Source organism: Mizuhopecten yessoensis, unplaced genomic scaffold (genome assembly GCF_002113885.1).
Source record: "Mizuhopecten yessoensis strain PY_sf001 unplaced genomic scaffold, ASM211388v2 scaffold715551, whole genome shotgun sequence".
Taxonomy (NCBI): Eukaryota; Metazoa; Mollusca; class Bivalvia; order Pectinida; family Pectinidae; genus Mizuhopecten; species Mizuhopecten yessoensis.
The window spans coordinates 1-22,002 of NW_018479673.1; the positions used below are offsets into that span (position 1 = coordinate 1).

The following is a 22,002-nucleotide window of genomic DNA, read 5'->3' on the forward strand; positions in this document are numbered from 1 at the left end:
CGGAGTAGCCGAACTAAACGACCCAATGAAATAATTGGACGATAGTTCCCGGTCGAAATAACCGAACGGAACGATTTAGCTGATACGAACGAAACAGACGAAACATACGAACGGTGCTCGAACGGTGAACGATCGCTTTCTAGACGCTAGACTACCGCTGACCGCACGCAAGCCGCACGCAGAACGAACTGAACCTAGGTGGATACTTGGGCGTAATTCTAACTGTACCATCTTCCTCCAAGGATGAATCTCACCAATTAAGAATAATTTCCAACTGAAAATTGACAGAATATACAAAAAAATTAGTTATTTCCATATATAAATTATAGTAAACTTTACCCCTCCCGAAGGGAAAACAGGGTGGACTGTATTACCTCGAGTCCTGAGTAGAAGATTTTTGAAATATTGGTTAATTTTCACTTTGGGGCCCTGCCCTGGCCCCTAGGGTTTGGGCAGTATGTTCTCCCTTATTTGGTCCCCAATATAACATAATATAATTTTCTCATTGGGCCCCGCTCCTCTGCCCCCAGAGGGTCCAAACCCAATGTTTTTACAAAATTGAGTCCCCTTGGTCCAAAGATGCGCCAGGCTTATTTAGGATACAAACCTCTCAAACCTTACGGGAAAAGAAAATTTTAAAGGTTTTACCTCTATTTCCCCTATTGGGACCCGCTCCTATACCCTAGGGAGGCCACCCCCACCGTTGATACAAAAGTTCCCCTGGCCAGAGGATGCTCCAGTCCAAATTGGGATAAAATCCCTAAATCCCTATGGTAGGAGGATTTCAAAGGTTTTACCTCTATTTCCCCGATTGGGCCCCTAGAATCTTCGAGAAGGTGCGCTAAAAATCATCTTTTCTGTTAACTTATTACGGCGTTAAAATCAGAGCCCAACAACCATAGTAGACCTAAACAAATCAGTGGACTTTTCACAGGCATATCATGTGTAAATGCGTATGTAATCAGATAAACATGACATTGCTGCAGAAATAAAATATGTTTAAATTTAAAGAGAGTTGATTGGTGTCTGAGAAACATATAGTAATTGGATTGGCTTATTATGTGATGCTTCAAATATAATACAAGGCAATATATTTTAAGAAAAACCATAGTCTCGCACCGGTAATGTTTTCTATATTCAACAAACAGTACACTTATGTAAAGAAGCATAGGTCACAATGTGGTAATAGTGACATACTTCTTGCCCTCTGTAATCTCAAAATGTCCTTGTAAATTAGGGGATTAAATAACGTTGATTACGTCGTCATTTTCCCTTACTATCTATGTAAACGTGACATCACCTTAGTATTATCTTGCCTTACAAGCGAATGTTGTTGATTAATCGGAACACGCTTATTCTTCCGGATAACCTTCGCCAGGATAAGTTTTACAATACATGACAAGTTGCTAGTTCTTGTGCCCGTTTTTTGTTTATGTATAATTGTCTTTTGAATTTTATCAAGGATGCTAAGCTTTAATACGTACAGAGTCTGACGGTGTAGTTGGTTTTCAGGACTGCTGCACTTGTACCACACATGCTTCCAGTGAATGGTTCACACATAAAGGAGGTTTCGGTGTCTGCTGCCGTTACATTGTAGGTAAGTGTACTTCTGCGTCTGTAATTACACCCGTCCTGGACCAAACCATTTTCATTTTGATTAATGTCCGCTGCAGTAGGATAACCCTATAAAGCAGAAATCTACACAATAATACCCAAGTCTTATCGACGTAATGCCAAACCTCATAATTATTTATATAATACCAAACATCTTCATCAGTTAGTTGAGTGTTTTCTACTGGTTATGGTAAAGTTAATAAGTATTGACAACGTTAGCACGGCTGTCCTGTACCACGTTTCAGTGATTCGCCAAATGTTAGAGCTAGGTTTGTTTTATATAGTTTAAAGTCATATTAATAGCTAAGGTAATTTAAGGACGCGCCTCCATGTGTGTTGTGTAAGCGTGCATGTGTGTATGTGACCCGTAGACAGGGTAATTTGGTGTACTTCAAGCTAATCAAACGTGACATAACAATATGTGGTAAGTGGACTGTGTACCGCACAAGGTTAACACATGACGTAAGCTGTACCGTAAATCCGGTATTGCTGTCTGCTTGTTTGTAACACCACGTGTGGTTCATCTTGTCACTGCCTACAGTACCGGAACAGCTGAACGTCAGTTTAGTCCCCACCGAGTAATACTGACCATTCACATTTGGAGTTGGCGTAACATACAGGGCGTTGGTGTAGGTCGGCAGAACTGTAACAGATATATTTGCTATGTTTAACATTGGGGGAAGGCGTAACAAACAGGAAGTTAGTGTAGGTCAGCTCAACTGTAACATATTAAAATTGACTGTATTCACATCAAAAGAAGGTGTCGACTTCCGGGTGTTGATGTAGCTCGGATGAACTGTAACATATTCAAATTGCATATTCACTTATTAGTTGACATTTTCCCGATATTTGTTTGGGGTTTACTATTCTTGCTACAGTAAAGGAATGTGAAGGCGAGTCCAATGTGAATAGTATGATACAACAGCGAGTAAACTTATCGCGCATGGGGACGTTATGTCCGACGTCACAAACAGTTGCTCAGACAATATCAAATTAAGATTTTGTTGCATATTTTGTCAAATTCAAATAGCCAATGCATCAACTTGTAAGAGTCTTGATAAAATATATATGGATTAATAATACTACTGAGTTGTAACAATCCCTATTTGTCTGTATATTACCGTTATCGTCAAGAACAGAACACAAAATGACCCACAATTACAATGACATGATCGTTTTCCTCACATTTAAAACATCTTTCAGTCGCAGAGAATCCATGGATGTGTGGTGAAAGGTGAATAAATCTTAAGCAAATCAGTCACATGTTCCAAAACTTTCCAAAAACAAAAAGGAATTTGAGAAACCCTTCTATAAAACATTAACTATCGACAAAAGCATGCACTCGCGATCATTTCTCAAGTTCCTGCTACATGGGAAAGATGAAATCAACTCTAACACATCAAGGACAGCAAGGTAAAAAACCTGGTTTCTCATCATTTTTCTTTCATACTAGAATATTTCTGTTATAAAGATGTGAGATACATACCTGTAGCAGTAACATATTTATCAGCATTAGCCGTGGCACCACCACCACCTGTCAGAGTTACTTCCATATTACACCTGTAAGCTCCCCCGTCCTCACATCGTATGTTGTTCGTGGAGATTGTTAACACAAGCCTAGCACCACCGACAGTGTCCACATTTCCTGTCGCCGACACACCCTGTCTGTTCTGGAAAGCTGTGTAAGCCCAGCTGATTACTGATGATGAACTGGCTTTATCATAGGCTACAGTCACTATTGATGTATAATCAGTACTACTAGTGTTTTTTTGAACACTAATAGTACTTACATCACTGATACAAGCTGAGCTTGGCTGACAAGTGATTCTGAGTTCTGATGTCGGCGTTACCAAGGTACTTGTTCCTGTTATGGTGATGGACTGACCAGAAACTGAAACACACCAAGACATAATCTGAGATACCAGTATAACTCGGCTGATATGTGGTTCTGAATTCCGAGATCAAGAATGTGATCAATGTTGTTCATTTCTGTTACACAAGACTAACTGGCCGAATTTGCATGACATATTTAGAGACAATGTAGAGCATTTAGTGTCATTCAAACGGCGATTGTTTTGTAGTGTTTTATGGCCCATCGACAACGGCGGAACAAACATGATACTAACTTGATTGTAATGATGGTATGTTAAGAATCTTGTTAATACTCCTATATTTTGTAGGCGTCCAAACAGCTCTAGTGTCAATATTCAGACTATATGGTACTACACTTTGTATAAATTCGCGTGTGATACATAATATTGAATTACTAATCTCGACCATGTGGTTCGTTTTAGGTACCATGCGTACCGTGGTTCACTTACGTACTATGGTATCTACGTGTGGACGTTGTTATTAATAATATGTCGGTTTACCAACATGCATTGTTATAGTCGTTCGTACAAGAATCCTACACACAGATAACAAAAAAACCAGACCAGACCTCGTATTAAACAACTCATCGTCTGTTGAAATAGGCAAATACATATATTTTCCTAGTATTTCAACGCCATTTTGACGCTATGATAATAAGATATTGTAGCAGGGACATACTTTTAGTGTCTTTGCTAAGAGTTGTTATTAAAATATGAAGTATGTGATATTGTATATTTTCCCCGATTGTCCAACGTATTGTGTAACGCGTCCGTAAGTTGCGTCGTCCGTTATAGTATCGTCCGTATTAAAGTAGTAACGTATACGTTTTGTGTGCGTTCGTTTCGTTTGTATCGTACTCTGTAATTGCTGTGTCCGAGTGGTCAGTCTTTGTGGTGTTACGTCATGTAGTTTCTGTTATTTCATTGGTTGTTTCCATTGGGCGATTTGGCGGGATGTTCTTTGTATAAGTTAGTGTCAGACATTTCTTGTAACTGGACGGATCAGTTGATATGTAAGTGTTTCACCTTTCTAATATTCTCTACCTGCACTTCTTTTTCTTATAGATAGATTAATATAGGATGTGGGTTTTGTTACATATTTTAAAGGATTTATTAGTAAAGAGCTAATGTAAGACGTTTCTCTATTTAAAGTAACCATTATTGCTATTTGATTAATTCATTTCAAAAACTATATAAGTCGTGGTTTTATGTGTCATTGTGAGAAAGTATAGAAGGGTTTTGATTTGTTTTTAGTATCATAACGTACTGTACCTATACCTGTAGCGTGTGTCATGCAAGGGTGCCGTCCCTAACTGGACTTTGAGACGCACTCAGGTATAACTACCCTGTATCTGAATTATTGTAGAATTAAATATATTTAAAATGTAAAGACAAAACAGTTGCTCAGACAATATCAAATTAAGATTTTGTTGCATATTTTGTCAAATTCAAAAAGCCAATGTATCAAATTGTAAGCGTCTTAATAAAATATATATGGATTAATAATACTACAGAGTTGTAACAATACCTTATTTGTCTGTATCTTACCGTTATCGTCAAGAACAGAACACAAAATGACCCACAATTACAATGACATGATCGTTTTCCCACTTCTTTTATCCTCACATTTAAAACATTTTTCAGTCGCAGAGAGTCCATGGATGTGTGGTGAAAGGTGAATAAATCTTAAGCAAATCAGTCACATGTTCCAAAACTTTCCAAAAACAAAAAGGAATTTGAGAAACCCTTCTATAAAACATTAACTATCGACAAAAGCATGCACTCGCGATCATTTCTCAAGTTCCTGCTACATGGGAAAGATGAAATCAACTCTGACACATCAAGGACAGCAAGGTAAAAAAACCTGGTTTCTCACCATTTTCCTTTCATACTAGAATATTTCTGTTATGAGATGTGAGATACATACCTGTAGCAGTAACATATTTTTCAGCAACCGCCACGGCACCACCACCACCTAATAGAAGAACTCCCATATTACACCTGTAAGCTCCCCCGTCCTCACATCGTGTGTTGTTCGTGGAGATTGTTAACACAAGCCGAGCACCACCGACAGTGTCCACATTTCCTGTCGCTGACACACCCTGTCTGTTCTGGTAAGCTGTGCTAGCCCATCTGATTACTGATGATGAACAGGCTTTATCATAGGTTACATACACTAATGTTGTATAATCAGTACTGCTAGTGTTTTTTTGAATACTAATAGTATTGACATCACGGATACCAGCTGTGCTTGGCTGACATGTGATTCTGAGTTCTGATGTCGGCGGTACCAAGGTACTTGTTCCTGTTATGGTGATGGACTGACCAGAAACTGAAACACACCAAGACATAATCTGAGATACCAGTATAACTCGGCTGATATGTGGTTCTGAGTTCCGAGATCAATAATGTGATCAATGTTGTTCATTTCTGTTACACAGACTAACTGGCCGAAACGGCGATTGTTTTGTAGTGTTTTATGGCCCATCTACAATGGCGGAACAAATATGATATTAACTTGCTTGTAATGATGGTAAGTTAAGAATCTTGTTAATACTCCTATTATTTGTAGGCGTCCAAACAGCTCTAGTGTCAAAATTCAGACTATATGGTACTATACTTTGTATACATTCGCGTGTAATACATAATGTTGAATTACTAATCTCGACCACGTGGTTCATTTTAGGTACCATGCGTACCGTGGTGCACTCACGTACTATGGTATCTACGTGTGGACAGTGTTGTTATTAATAATATGTCCGTTCACCAACATGCATTGTTATAGTCCTCTGTACAAGAATCCTACAAACAGATAACAAACAAAACAGACCAGACCTCGTATTAAACAACTCATCGTCTGTTGAAATCGGCAAATAGATATATTTTCCTAGTATTTCAACGCCATTTTTACGCTATGATAATAAGATATTGTAGCAGGGACATACTTTTAGTGAATTTGCTAAGAGTTGTTATTAAAATATTAAGTATGTAATATTGTATAATATTTTCTCCGATTGTCCAACGTATTGTGAAACGCGTCCGTAAGTTGCGTCGTCCGTTATAGTATCGTCCGTATTAACGTAGTAATGTATACGTTTTGTACGCGTTCGTTTCGTTTGTATCGTACTCTGTAATTGTAGTGTCCGATTGGCAGTCTTTGTGGTGTTACGTCATGTAGTTTCTGTTATTTCATTGGTTGTTTCCATTGGGCGATTTGGCGGGATGTTCTTTGTATAAGTTAGTGTCAGACATTTCTTGTAACTGGACGGATCAGTTGATATGTAAGTGTTTCACCTTTCTAATATTCTCTACCTGCACTTCTTTTTCTTATAGATAGATTAATATAGGATGTGGGTTTTGTTACATATTTTAAAGGATTTATTAGTAAAGAGCTAATGTAAGACGTTTCTCTATTTAAAGTAACCATTATTGCTATTTGATTAATTCCTTTCATAAACTCTATACTTATGAAATATATACTTGTGTATAAGTCGTGGTTTTATGTGTCATTGTGAGAAAGTATAGAAGGGTTTTGTTTTGTTTTTACTGTACCTATACCTGTAGCGTGTGTCATGCAAGGGTGCCTTCCGTCTTCGCACAAGTGTAATTTTGTAATTGTAATAGCGAAACGTATTGTTCCGATTGTGTATGTGAGTTGTAAATGTATGGTTAGCTTGACCACTTGCTTAGTATAGAGCAAGGCTACAAGACAAACTGTTTAATTAAATATAGCAGTGATAAAACGAGTTCATACATGTTTATATCTGGTACTTTCCTTTACATACGTAGATATCACAAGAAAGATCATGCACACGTCTCATTTCTTGTTTTAACATGTTAATGCTGGTCTGTATGCGTGTAATAGATATGTCAATATAATAATATACATTATAAATTTAATGTCAATAGAATAACAATTATCTCTCCATTAAGCTAGTATCGAAACAACGGGAAATGCGTGCGCAGCTTCATTATTCCTAACGTGTCTTCATTTAAGAAAGTTCAGAATGGACTCCGGTTCCTCTTATCAAAATTTTATCCTATTCCTTTACGAATGGTGAATCGTAATGCGATTCATTGGCAATTAGCAGGCTCTTTATTTATTTCACAACAATTATGAAACAAGTTTTTACAACTTATATTAATCACTCTTGTTGGCTAGGATGGTTGCGCGCGGGGGTCTTAATGTGGGAGGAAACCGAAGCACCCGGAGAAAACCCTCGTCATCGGACAGGTGACCCCGTACCTTTTCACGTCTCACCGGGAATCGAACCCCAGCTGTCGTGGTGAAAGGCATGAGCTATCCACTGCGCCACCCGACCACACAAGCAGGCTTTCATGGATCACCCAGACGAAAAAGATAAACTTGACAAAATTTATAGAATACTGCAGGATGACTCTGTGTAAGATTGCGTGAACAAACACCATGTTCACAATTTAAATAACCGTAGCCTGCCTGAGTACATTAGGGAAACGTCAAAGGAAATCACGGTAGACGAACCGACAGGGCAAGAAATTAAGAATGAAAGATTGGCTAGACTAATTAACGATATGATGTTGGAGGAACAGATAAAAGAAAACAAGAGATCCCAGAGTGATCTTGGCGCCCACCATTGTACCATCTTCATTAGTTCTTTGTCAGTTCGATCTTTTCTCTTCTTTTCTCTAATCTGTTTGATCCAGTCATGTTAACAGTAAATGCACCTTGAGGTAATTTTGGTCTAAACTTAATACTGTGTATGAAAGACAAACTTCAAAGTGAGTTTGTCAATTCAAATATTTACTAGTACAGTACTGAATTTAAGAGAAATAGAATCGAGCATTGCACTGTTTAGTTCTTCCTTTAGCCATTTTGTTTTTATGATCAGCCTTAAAATATAACATGCACAACGAGGGATTAAGGGGAACCTACATATCAAATTTGAGAAAGATCCCTCAAGTTGTACCTGAGAAATAGTACTAACAATCCTTCAATGTCAAAAATCGAAGATGGCTGTCGGGAGGACATTTTGTTTATCTGATCAGTTTCAAAAGTAAACATGAACAATAAAGGATAGTGGGGAACCTACATATAGAATTTGAGAAAGAACCCTCCAGAACTGCCTGGGAAATAGCACTAACAAACATTAACTGTCAAATCAATGATTTATATATCCGATCAGTCTCATTAGAAAACATGCATACATTCATGACAAGGGGAACCTACATCAAAATGTTAAGACAGATCTATCCAGTTTTTCCTGAGTAACAGCCATAACAAACCGTCACTGTCAAAATCCGAAATGGCTGCCTGTCTGCCATTTTGTTTATCTGATTAGTCTCAAAAGTTTATATACACAAGTAAGGACCCAGGGGAACCTACATGTACATATAAGATGTGAGAAAGATGCATCCACTACTTCCTGAGAAGTAGTTATAAACAAACCTTTAATGTCATAATCCAAGATGGTGGTCTTTCAGCCATTGTGTTTATTTGATCATACAGACCTAGGAAAGCCTACATAACAAATTTGAGAACGATCCCTCAGGTACTTCCTGATAAATAGCTACAACAAACCTTTAATGTCACAATCCAAGATAGTGACTTGTCGGCCATTTTCTATATCCGATCAGTCTCAAAATTAAATATGCACAACTGCAGACCAAGGGAAACCTACATATATAATTTGAGATGGATCTCTTCAGTTCTTCCTGAGAAATAGCGATAACAAAACTTCAATGTCAAAATCCAAGATGACTGCCTGTCGCCCATGTTGTTTATCAGATCAGTCTCAAAAGTTGCCCTGCACAATACAGGACCAATGGGAACCTACATATAAAATTTAAGAAAGATCCCTCCGGTATTTCTGAGAAATAGCGATAACAAGAATAGTTTAAGGACGGACCACGGACACCGGACGCAGGGTGATTTGAATAGCCCGCCATCAGATGATGGTGGGCAAAAAAGGGCAGACTATTTAAGGCCGGCTGGCTTGAAATTGTTGGCGGCACCGAGATGTAACAATTCTATTTATAGGAGTTTGAATTCTGGAAACGGGACGTAACTCTGTAGCAGACCAAAATATATTTAGGACACGTTTATTCACTTGCTTTGAAGTATGCGCACGTATTTGTACTATCCAGAATAAAGACGGAATTACAATCAAGTGCAACCTTCAGGTAAGTTTCAATAAATTTACTTCTGTATTAAATGTATTGTTTTCTGTTCCTCGTCATATCATAAACACTTTTAATTTGTTTATTTAACGAGTGTAAAAGCAGATAAATATTTCGTCCGTATCGATCTGTATGGATTATTCGGTTAATCCCAATAACACTGTAACAGAGGTCATTTCAATAACGTTGAAGTCCTCTGTTGGGGATCGAACCCTTGACATCTTGCTAACTAGTTTGCCGATCTAACGAGTTAGATAAAGAAAACCGGACCGAAACTGGAAATAATGCTTGTACATGTTACGGGTAATGTGTAAGTTATTGAACCATGAATGATAAATGTCACTCACCTGTGAATACTGTGACTGCTAGAATGACTATTGAGGTAAACATGACTGTTAAGATTGAAAATTTCAATTACTTTTATGGAAAAACCCGACAACCAGGAAGTTACCAAGCGATAAAATTGTAAAATAATACACCTCGTGAGGTAGCTTTTATGCAAGTGTGTACACTAGTTAAATGATGTAAGCTCACGTCAGATAACATGTTATATATATAGAACTTGTAGGTGGTATGGTGGTATGGTGGCTTTGACACTTGTAGGAAATTCCCTGGTACAAAAAGTGTTGGTAGTCACTGTAGATTGCTTTTCTCCGGAACACGCTCAACCAGACTGACGTGGTAACCCGCTCGGCCAGACTTGTTGTGGAAGTAATCGTTTATGGAGAAATTCTATTGGAGAGTATTTATTATACATTCTTGATATAATACATCAATGTAGTTCTCCGTATCTTTATTACAAACGAACAATAAAAAGTTTCATCAAGAAACATATATACATGTAGATTTTCCTGATGAAATAGGCATAAGCCCACCACGAGTATTACAAAGTCTGCTGCTATTGTCTTCGGTTCATTTGTTGTCTAGGTGTAAATAGCGTTGCTTTAGTAACACTCCTAACATTGTTCTCTATTCACATACTATATATCCAGTAATACATTACTGACGTCGTTTATTGTCACTATACGTATTTTTTAATTTTGAACTATAAACATGTGTTATTTATGAGGTCAAAGAACAGTGTATTAATGGATTATAGAAAGTACATGTGAAAAATATTTCTTCGATGTGATAGAATTTTTGTCTGTTGAAGTCAGTACATAGAGGATATTTAATGGTGTCTTCAGTAATACCAAATATATTTCACGAGTGTGGCTAATATTTTGATATTTTTCACGAGTGTGCAGCACGAGTGAAAATTTTTAAAATATTAGCCACATGAGTGAAATATATTTGGTATTATGAAGACACCATTACATTTTCTATTTATTGCATTTTTAAAGCATAAAAGATGAAAAATGTAATGCATAAAAAAAGGGCGTGAATCAGAAGCGTTATAATTAGCGCTACATTCTAATTACGTCACGCTTGACAACAAGGCTGGGCGCCATTTTGAATGGGATACTCAACACAATTCCGACGTTTTCTGCTATTTTCTGGTATGATTGCTTATAAAAATGTTATTAAGATATCAGTTTTATCAAGTCAATAGAATCCGATATTTCACTGGCAAAAATGTAATAAATGTAATTATGCAATTGATGAAAAACTGGTTTGGTCATATTTGCCATAAACAGAGACTATATCTCGTGTTAGTTTGATTTTGGTTTTATATTGTTTTAACAGCTAAGGTAATTTAAGGACATGCCTCCATATGTGTTGTGTAAGCGTGTTTGTGTGTATGTGTGTCGGTGACAGGATATGCCTCGTGTTAGGCTACCGTGTTTTCGCCAGTAGTATACAACCCTTCTCCTTTGACTAGTGTTTTTAATCTAGCAAGTGTTTTTTAGCGTGAACATTTCTTTCTTGGACCGCGAGACAGCGTAAACGTCATCGCTATGGACTATACTGTCATATTCAAAGTAGTGTTGTTAGCGTGAACAGCCTTTCCTTGAAGTACAGTGAAATATCTAGTATTTTGCTGGTGTGATCACCCACGCCTTTGGCCAGTGTTTATATCCTGTTGAGTCTATATTTGTGGGGCCAGTGTCAATATCTAGTCTATATTTGCTGTATCTCGTAATTGTCAGTGGTGCTGTACACATCCTCGCCTTAGGCCAGTGTCAATATCCTGTTAAGTCTATATTTGTGGTATCTCGTAATTGTCAGTGGTGCTGTACACATGCTCGTCTCTTTTAGAGAATCCGCTGTTTAAAACATAACACAATATAAAATTCAACAAAAAAACCTTTGTTATTTGGTGAAAATATGTATTTAAACTTTAAATTTACAAATGTATTGTTTAGATGGAAGATATACATCAATTACGGAATGTATATTTAAAAATATCATGCTAGTTATTACAAATGAATTTCAACAACGTTTAGCAAAAGTTTTAAAGCATTTGTTTTGCATTAATTAACTAGAACAGCAAATGCAATGTGTGACTATGAAAACATCTAAAATAAACAACTTGACAAGGCCGCAGTGTGTGTAATGTTTCCTAACGGAATAATACAATAAAAAGGTAACATATATTTACGTGTTAATCCCCTGGTACTCCACACGCTCACGTAAACGTTCTGTTGGTTAAAAAGATGTGTTTTGTTATTAAATTGAACTCCTTTTAAATGGCAACTATAGGGAAAACCAAAATAATAATAAAATGGCAAAGGATTAGAAGTGTGTACATTCACTATTTAAATACAATATATTAGCGTTAGTAATGGTTGACATATATTAATACACAATAATTTAAAACATGAATATTTACCAATCATTCGCAACTATTTACGTGTTCAGGGTAGTTGGTTCTTATACAGCAACCCTTACAAGTAGGAGTAACCAGTCGTACATGTTTCGTCAGGAAATTGATGTAGTGTTCTATGTTTGCTTGCATAACACACAGGGTTGACTTTTAATATCCGAGATTAAATAAGATTTGTTATTATGGGTATCCCATCCTAAAACTGATTTAAATTTTAGTTTACAAAACAAATATTGAAAGCCGTCGTTACTTTTGTATTTTCCTACTTGAAGGCAGAGATAAACAACAGCAAATATAAGGGCGATGGTGATAACGATAAATACAACAGCGACAACGATCCAAGGTATGACGTCACCTGCGTAGATTATAAAGCATTTGGTTCTTGTCGTAGGATGAATTAACAAAAGCATGGCTGAATTATAACATTTTGAGATTTGTATCTAAGGATGTGTGCTGTTCAAGAGCTAATTTCGGCGGAACGAATGGTGTTGTGATTTTTTAAGGTTATGTTACTCAGCGATTTAATAAAACAGCACATATGCATATTGAAACCACATATTTATAAGTCACATTATATTTGTTGTCGAATTTGAAGACGTTGATGCCTTTATCAGTAATTGTATTATTCACGCTATTTCATGAAACATTTTTCACTAAGTAGGAAGAAGCTGCCAAACACTGAACGTTCAACTTTTGTTTGTTTGTTTGTTTGATTTTGTTTAACGTCCTATTAACAGCTAAGGTCATTTAAGGACGGCCTCCCCTGTGTGCAAGATGCATGCGTGTAGTGTATGTGTGTGTATTTTGGGAGGCTGCGATATGTTCGTGTTTGTCTCCTTGTGATAGCGCGGAACTGATGCCGACTTTATAGTGCTACCTCACTGAAACATACTGCCGAAGACACCCAGCAGGACGCCCCACCCGGTCACATTATACTGACAACGGGCGAACCAGTCGTCCCACTCCTAATTTGCTGAGCGTTAAGCAGGAGTAGAAACTGCCATTTTTAAAGACTTTGGTATGTCTCGGCCAGGGGACAGAACCCAAAGCCTTCCTCACAGGGGCGAACGCTCAACAAATGGCCAAAAGTGAGGCATTGTCAAGGGAGACATTAGGAAAAAGAAAGTTATTTAGAAAGGAGAGAAGAGAAAAGGTCCCAAATTTAGTCGCCTCTTACGATCATGCAATTGGGGGCAGCAGGTACAATTCTTACGCCCTACCTGCAGGGCAGAAAATTCCGGATAACGAGATATAAATTTATGAAACATACACTGAAACACACGGACGTCTTCATACGGACGTTACAAAAACATGAGGCCCACTGCAAAAGCAGACTCTGCACACAATGTGGTTAAAACTAGAGTTGTCAACGGTTAGCCGGTTACTCGGTCGGAAGACAACGAACAGGTAACAAAAATAAATATCCGAATAGTCGGAAAGGACTAGGGGCGTTAAGGGTTATTTTCCAGCCTCATCGGGGATTTTGAATTTGTTTGTCACATGCGGAGGTTTTCATTTCTGCATGCTAACTATCCAAACACATCATATTTTTGTATAGCAACGCGATTTCGTTGCTATGGTTGGGCAACTAAGTATGCGCATTGAACAAATCTGCACCAAAAAAGAAAGCCCCAATAACCAATCTGATGTTTAAAAAAGAAATTGGTAAATAAATTCAAGTTAAAATTGTTACTTCTTATGAGGCCATAAATGATCAATAACGCCCCAATAAAGTTTATATATATCACAATACTCCTGTTCATGTAATATGATAGATGCCATGAGACTTCTTTCTTACAAGAGATACGTGTAGCTCTATCATGCAAACAGGTATTATAAATATTCATGTATGTTAACTTATTAGGCAATGCCCCATATGTTCATGTTCAAGTTGGTGATGCTTTTGTTCTATATTGTAAATATTGACAGAGATGCCGCCAACACCATAAACAAGAGGTCAAAGGGCCTTAGCGGTCACCTGAGTCATATTATAGGTACTGGAAACTCAATGTCATTGTTGAGATGTGATATTGAAATCAACCTGTAAACCAAGTAAAAAATAAAACTTGTCATATCACCAAAGGATAAGAACTATAAAAACTATTCTAAAATATTATTTTGGTAATGTTATTTAGCCAAGTTTTCCCTTTGGCCAACCCCTAGGATAGGTCAGATTTTTACTTTCTGATTCTATTTTATTTCAATTTCATTATAACTATTCTAATCATGTTTGAATAATTTCTTGCCGAAAATGGACAAGATATAGTCAGAAGTGTTATTTCCCTACATAAACCAGTTAACTTTACTCTCTCCTAAGGAGAGCAAATGACCCGGCGGATAAAGAAATTTAAAATTTAGATAATGCACCTAAGGACCATTTTTTCCATGAAGAGTATTTGTTTGTAAAACATCAGAGTCTGATGAAGAAGATTTTTATTTTTAAACCATTTCCTCCATTTCGACCCCACCACCCAGCCCCTGGGGATGAAGCAGTATCTTATTTTCTCATACAATCTATTTGCCATCTGGCACCATAATCATTCCAATCAAGATTGAACTGCTCAAAATGGACAAAATATACTCATAATCGTTATTTCCTTGTATAATCTTAAGTAAACGTTACCACTTACCCAAGCGAAAATGGATGGTCCGGGGGTAATGAAATTGAAAAATAGATAAACCCCCTGATGGAATTGTCATCCATGCACAGAAGTTGATTGTAGTACCTCTGAGTCTGAAGAAGTAGACTTTCTTGCCGAATAATAAAAAATCTGTTTAATTCTCAGATATTCAAAGTCAACACTGTGTGTTATGCAAGCAAATCATGATAACTACTTCAATTTACTGACGAAACATGTGACTTCTTACGCCTACTTGTATGTGTTGCTGTATAAGAAGCAACTACATTGAACACTTAAATATTTGCGAACGTTTGTAAATATTCATGATTTAAATTATTGTGTATTAATATATTATTGGTAATTTTCCCTTTGTGTCCCCGCCCTAGCCCTTGGGGATGGGACAGGAATCCCAATTTTACAATGCAATACCCTCCTCAATTAAAGATGATTCTGACTTAGTTTGAACAATTTCCTGCTGAAAATGAACAAAATATACCCAAAAGTGTTAGTTCTCTATATAAACTGTTGTCAGGTTTCCGAAGGAAAAACGAATGGCCCGGTTTTGTTTTACAATTTAAATAAAGCCCCTGATGATTTTTCCAACCATGCAAAGAAATCGACTGAAGTACCTCTGAGTTTTGAAAAGAAGATTTTTGAAATATTGGTTTATTTTCCCGTTGGAGCCCCACCCTGGCCCCTGTAGTTGAGGCATTAATTCCAATTTTACAATTTGAACCAACTTCTTTCAAGGATGCTTCTGACCAAGTAAGACTAATTTCCAATTGAAAATCGACTAAATATACCCAAATGTATCCCCTCCCGAAGGGAAAACAGATGGCCCGGGAGGACTGTAGTACTTCTGTGTCTTGAGAAGAAGAATTTGGTAATATTGGTAAATTTTCAATTTGGGGCCTTGCCCTTACCCCTGTGGTTGGGGCAGGAATCCCAATTTTACAATTGCGTAGCCTCATCTATCTAGGATGATTCTGACCAAGTTTGAAAAATAAATCCAATCACTGGTTCATGAGATGAAGTCAATAATGTAAAAAAAAAAACGCATAACGGACGACAACGGACGGAAACTAATCAGAATAGGTCAATTGAGCAAAGCTCAGTAAGCATGGACAAAAAATCTTATTACATATAATATAATTTCCCCATTGGGCCCCGCTCCTCTGCCCCCAGAGGGTCCAAACCGAATGCTTTTACAAAATTGAGTCCCTTGGTCCAATGATGCTCCAGACTAAATTACGATAATCCTCAATCCTTACGGCAGAAAAATAATTTGAAAGGTTTTACCTCTATTTTCCCTATTGGGCCCGCTTCTCTAACCCAGGGGGGGTGGGGGGGAGGCTAACCTCACCGTTAATACAAAAGTATCATTGGCCAGAGGATGCTCCAGACCATATTGGGATAAAATCCCTGAATCCCTACGGTAGACTTTTCATAGACCTATATGTGTAAATGGGTATATTTAAGCATTGAACTGTTACCAGATGCAGTATCCATTCCTATCAACTGTATACTGCATCTGGTAACAGTTCAATTATTATATTTACATTTATATGTATAGTTTGTTTTGTATAGTAACTGAAGCAAAACTACGTTTGAATTTCCCGCTTATCATATCAGTGACGTCAGTAAATTCAAATCCCAGAACAGTCGACATTTCCAGAAAAAATAATATAGTTCCTCGTGTCATTGAAAACCACACGCACATAAAATGGTTTGAACACAAACTTAACTTTATTATTTATTTCATAGGAGTGTTTATGTTAAAAAATTGTTAATAATTGCATATCTTCTGGTTAAAAATTTAAAATTAAAGCTGTTTTCCGCGCATTGATAGATAACATGTATTTTGAAGTGATGCGGCGCTGAGCGGACTTGATTGTTTCCTCGGAAACGCTTATGTTTCCTTCGACTGGAATATTACGTTATTTACAGAAGCATATATACTCGGAAACGTTTAATTAAAGTGGTCCTTTCAGTAGGTGATAACGATTCCAAGGACATTTCGTTTGAAATAGATTCCATGTCTAATCGGTCAGATTAGCATCGCTAGCAGACGACGTTCACATGGGCTCGGTTTCGTGATTTTGAGTAATGGATGACATCACTGAAAAACCACAACACTTAAAAAGGTATTTATACACATTTTAAAGCCTTGTCGATACCCTCGACTTTTACAAGGTTTTAGAAATGCTGAATTTTAGTGTTGTGGTTATTCACTGATGTTATGCATAACTAAAAATCTCGAAACCGATCCACTGTGTGATGACGTTGACAAACTTGGTAATTGCATATCTATAATGGCGCTTACAATAATTTTGTGGTACCTACACATCTTATAATAGATTTATATTGTCATATTTGTCAAGTTGCTTTAGTTTTTTTGCGATTACCTATATTGCTCAATGCTAACGAACCCATAATGTTTTCCGACTATAGGCCTATTGAAACCGAAAGTATTGGGCGGCCATATTTGTTTATCTTGTACCAGCTGTATTCCTACACTCGTCGTATCACTGTAAATTGTAGTATACAATCTCATATACTGCAATTTGGTTTACTAACGACATATAGGCAAATGCAACACAGAATGTAAATATAATCAGGTAAACATGACATTGCTGCGGAAATGATATATGTTTTAATTTAAAGAGAAATTATGTTGATTAGTGTTTGAGATACATATTGTAATTGGAGTTGGCATATTATGTGATGCTTCAAATAAAATGCTACATAAATAACACGGCAATACATTGTAACCGGTAATGTTTTCTATATTTAACAAACAGTGCACTTATGTCAGGAAGCATAGGTCACAATCAGGTAACAGTTACCTACTTCTTGCACTCTGTAATCCCAAAATGTCCATGTAAATCAAACATGGTTACTCCAGTTGAAAAAGTATAGAAAATATGCCCCGGACAAACATTTGCAAAGTAAAGGCCAAAGTACAGTGACATAATTCTTTAATAGTGACGTTCCTCTTGCTTGCACTTTCACTCCGCCATCCCAAATCTGGTACTCCAGGTGAAATAGTATCTCCCCCACGGAAACCGGTGGAGGATTGAATAACGTTGATGGCGTTGTCAATTTTCCCTTTCTACCTATGTTAACGTGACATCACATTAAAATTATCTTGCCTAACATGGCGGATGTTGTTGATAAATCGGAACACGCTTATTCTTTCAGAAAACCTGGTCTTATTCGCGTCTAATTATGCTGTTTCATTTGTTGTCCATATTTTGCCCAGTTTTAATAAGTTTATTTGGAGTTCTAATCAAGGATTTGTTGACAGTCCGCTTTTAACCTATCTTTTCTTGATGATATGTCCTTAGTTACTGACCTATCGGATAAACAGATTATCTGAAATACTTTTAAAATAACTATAGTTAAGTAACCTTCGCCAGGATAAGATTTTAACATACATAAGTTGCTAGATCTTGTGCCCGTTTTTCGTTTATGTATAATTGTCTTTTGGATTTTATCAAGGATGATAAGCTTTCATACTTACAGTTTCTGATGGTAAAGTTGGTTTTCAGGCCTGCTGCACTTGTACCACACATTTGTTTGTTTGTTTGTTTGAGTTTGTTTAACGTCCTATTAACAGCTAAGGTCATTTAAGGACGGCCTCCCCTGTGTGCAAGATGCATGCGTGTAATGTATGCGTGTGCTGCCAGTGAATGGTTCACACATAAATGTGGTTTCTGTGTCTGCTGCCGTTACATTGTAGGTAAGTGTACTTCTGCGTCTGTAGTTACACCCGTCCTGGACCAAACCGTTTTCATTCTGATTAATGTCCGCAGGGTAACCCTATAAAGCAGAAATCTACACAATAATACCAAAGCCTTATCGACATAATAGCAAAACTCATTCTTACTTAATACCAATCATCTTCATCAGCTAGTTGAGTGTTTCCTACCGGTAATGGTGAAGCTAATAAGAAAGTAAGCACGGTCGTCCTGTACCACGTTTTAGTGATTTGCCAATATTATAGTTAGGTTTGGTTAATATTGTTTAACGTCCTATTTATAGCTAAGGTCATTTAAGGACGTTCCTCCATGTGTGTCGTGTAAGCGTGCATATGTGTGTGTTTGCCGTAGACAGGGAATTTTGGTGTACATTTTAGAGCTAATCAAACGTGACATAACAATATGTGGTAAGTGGACTGTGTACCGCACAAGGGTAACACATGACGTAAACTGTACCGTAAATCCGGTAATGCTGCCTGCTTGTTTGTAACACCACGTGTGGATCCTCTTGTCACTGCCTTCAGTACCGGAACAGCTGAACGTCAGTGTGGTTCCCACAGAGTAATACTGACCATTCACATTGGGAGTTGGCGTAACATACAGGGCGTTAGTGTAGGTCGGCAGAACTGTAACATATAAATTGGTTATGTTTAACATTGGGAGATGGCGTAACATACAGGGCGTTGGTGTAGGTCGGCAGAACTGTAACAGATATATTGGCTATGTTTAACATTGGGAGATGGCGTAACATACAGGGCGTTGGTGTAGGTCGGCAGAACTGTAACACATTAAAATTGACTGTTTTCACATTAGGAGAAGGCATCACATTCCGGGCATTGATGTAGCTCGGCTGAACTGTAACATATTAAAATTGCATATTCACTTACCAGTTGGCATTTCTCCAATGTTTGTTCGGTGTTTGTTATTCTTTCTACAGTTAAGGAATATGAAGGCGAGTCCAATGTGAAATATTTACATTTGCATAGCATTGTCACTATATAAGCTTTTTGAAAGCTGTGTCGTTGATGGGACTTTAAATACCATGCACCACGTAGATATAAGAATAACACTGTTTTTGTATGGTATTTATGATCTAATAGATAAAAAATACCATACAAAAACAGTTCAATGCTTAATAGTATGATACAACAGCGAGTAAACTTACTGCACATTGGGACATTATGTCCGACGTCACGTCAAACAGTGGCTCAGACAATATCAAATTCAGATTTTGTTGTTTATTTTGACAAATTCAAAATGACAATTTATCTAATTGAAGGCGTCTTAATAAAATATATATGGGTTAAATACTGCCTAAAGGACTATTATTTACCGAGTTGTAACAATCCTTTATTTGTCTGTATATTACCGTTATCGTTTAGAACAGAACGCGATAAGACCCACAATTACAATGACATGATCGTTTTTCCACTACTTTTATCCTCACATTTAAAACATTCTTTCAGTCGCAGTCTATATACTGGATGTGTGGTGAAAGGTGAAGAAATCTTAAGGAAATCAGCCACATGCTCCAAAACTTTCCAAATACTATTTGATAAAAAGGAATTTTAAAAAGATACAGCACCACCACCACTTGTCATAATTACTCCCATATTACACCGGTAGGCTCCCCCGTCCTCACATCGTGTGTTGTTCGCGGAGATTGTTAACACCAGCTGAGCACCACCGACACTGTCCACATTTCCTGTCGCTGACACACCCTGTCTGTTCTGGAAAGCTGTGTTAGCCCAGCTGATTTCTGATGATGATCTGCCTTTATTATAATCTACATACACTATTGATGTATAGTCAGTACTACTAGTGTTTTTCTGAACACTAGTAGTAGTGACATCACTGATACCAGCTGAGCTTGGCTGACATGTAATTCTGAGCTCTGATGTCGGCGTTACTAAGGTACTTGTTCCGGTTATGGTGATGGACTGACCAGAAACTGAAACACACCAAAACATTATCTAAGAAACCAGTATAACTCGGCTGATATGTGGTTCTGAGTTCCGAGATCAAGAATGTGAATCAATGTTGTTCATTTCTGTTACACAGACTAACTGTCCGAATTTGCATGACATGTTTAGGGACAATGTAGAGCATTTAGGGCCATTCAAACGGCGACTGGCCCTTCGACAATGGATCATTTGAGCCATTCCAATGGCGGAACCAACATGATAGTTACTATAATATCGTGAAATGATGGTAAGTTAACAATCTTGTTAATACCCCTATGATTTGTAGGCGTCCAAACACCTCTAGTGTCAATATTCAGACTATATAGTACTACACTTTGTATAAATTCGCGTGTGATACAGAATGTTGAATTACTAAACTCGACCATGTGTCGTATGTGGTTCGTTTTAGGTACCATGCGTACCGTGGTTCACTAACCTACTATGGAATCTACGTGTTTACAGTGTTGTTATTAAAAATATGGCGGTTCACCAACATGCATTGTTATAGTCGTCTGTACAAGAATCCTACAAACAGATAACAAACGAAACAGACCAGACCTCGTATTAAACAACTCATCGTCTGTTTAAATCGGCAAATAGATATATTTTCCTAGTGTTTGAACGCCATTTTTACGCTATGATAATAAGATGTCATTTATCTGTCATTGACATCGTTTTGTCCGCTAATGTTGATTGTTTATTTGGGAGTTTTTGGGATGGAAATTGAACGTTAATTCGAGCTTTTTATGTGATTTTAAAGAGAAGTCACAGTCACCACTCGCCTAGTATAGAGCAGGGCTACAAGACAAACTGTTTAACTGAATACAGCAGTGATAAAACGAGTTCCTACATGTTTATTACGGGTACTTCCTATACATACGAAGAAAGACCATCCACAAGTATCATTCCTTGTTTTAAAATGTTAATACTGGTCCGTATTCGAGTAATAGATATGTCAATATAATAATATAACTTAAATGTCAATAGATTTACAATTATCTCTCCATTCAGCTAGTATCGAAACATCGGGAAATGCGTGCGCAGCTTCATTATTCCTAACGTGCCTTCATTTGATAAAATTTAGAATGGGCTCCGTAACCTCTTATTCCATCCTATTCTTATACGACTGATTATTTGTGATCAATTGTACGATTTTGTTCATTGTGTTTAACAGGAACTTAAAATTAATCGTAATTCTGACCAGATACGTTCCCATAGAGGCACACTATTCAAAAGACTTTGCCCAAC

General features: G+C 37.3%; 1 protein-coding gene and 1 long non-coding RNA gene across 2 annotated transcripts; both read right to left on the bottom strand.

Annotated features, from left to right (window-relative positions):
- Window positions 1–303: 303 nt before the first annotated feature.
- On the bottom strand, window positions 304–20,741 carry LOC110441125 (the record flags this gene model as incomplete). Its single annotated transcript, XM_021484224.1, has 9 exons — window positions 304–1,683; window positions 2,088–2,257; window positions 3,101–3,505; window positions 5,413–5,817; window positions 18,553–18,604; window positions 18,711–18,851; window positions 19,247–19,416; window positions 19,678–19,717; window positions 20,371–20,741. Coding segments are annotated over 9 exons (1,964 nt in total), but the record flags the coding sequence as incomplete, so codon positions are not given.
- LOC110441126 lies at window positions 11,757–12,908 on the bottom strand. The gene is made up of 3 exons (XR_002461831.1): window positions 12,659–12,908; window positions 12,184–12,223; window positions 11,757–11,848 (listed from the first exon to the last, which is right to left on the bottom strand). It is a non-coding gene; the product is annotated as an uncharacterized LOC110441126 (long non-coding RNA).
- Window positions 20,742–22,002: the final 1,261 nt, after the last annotated feature.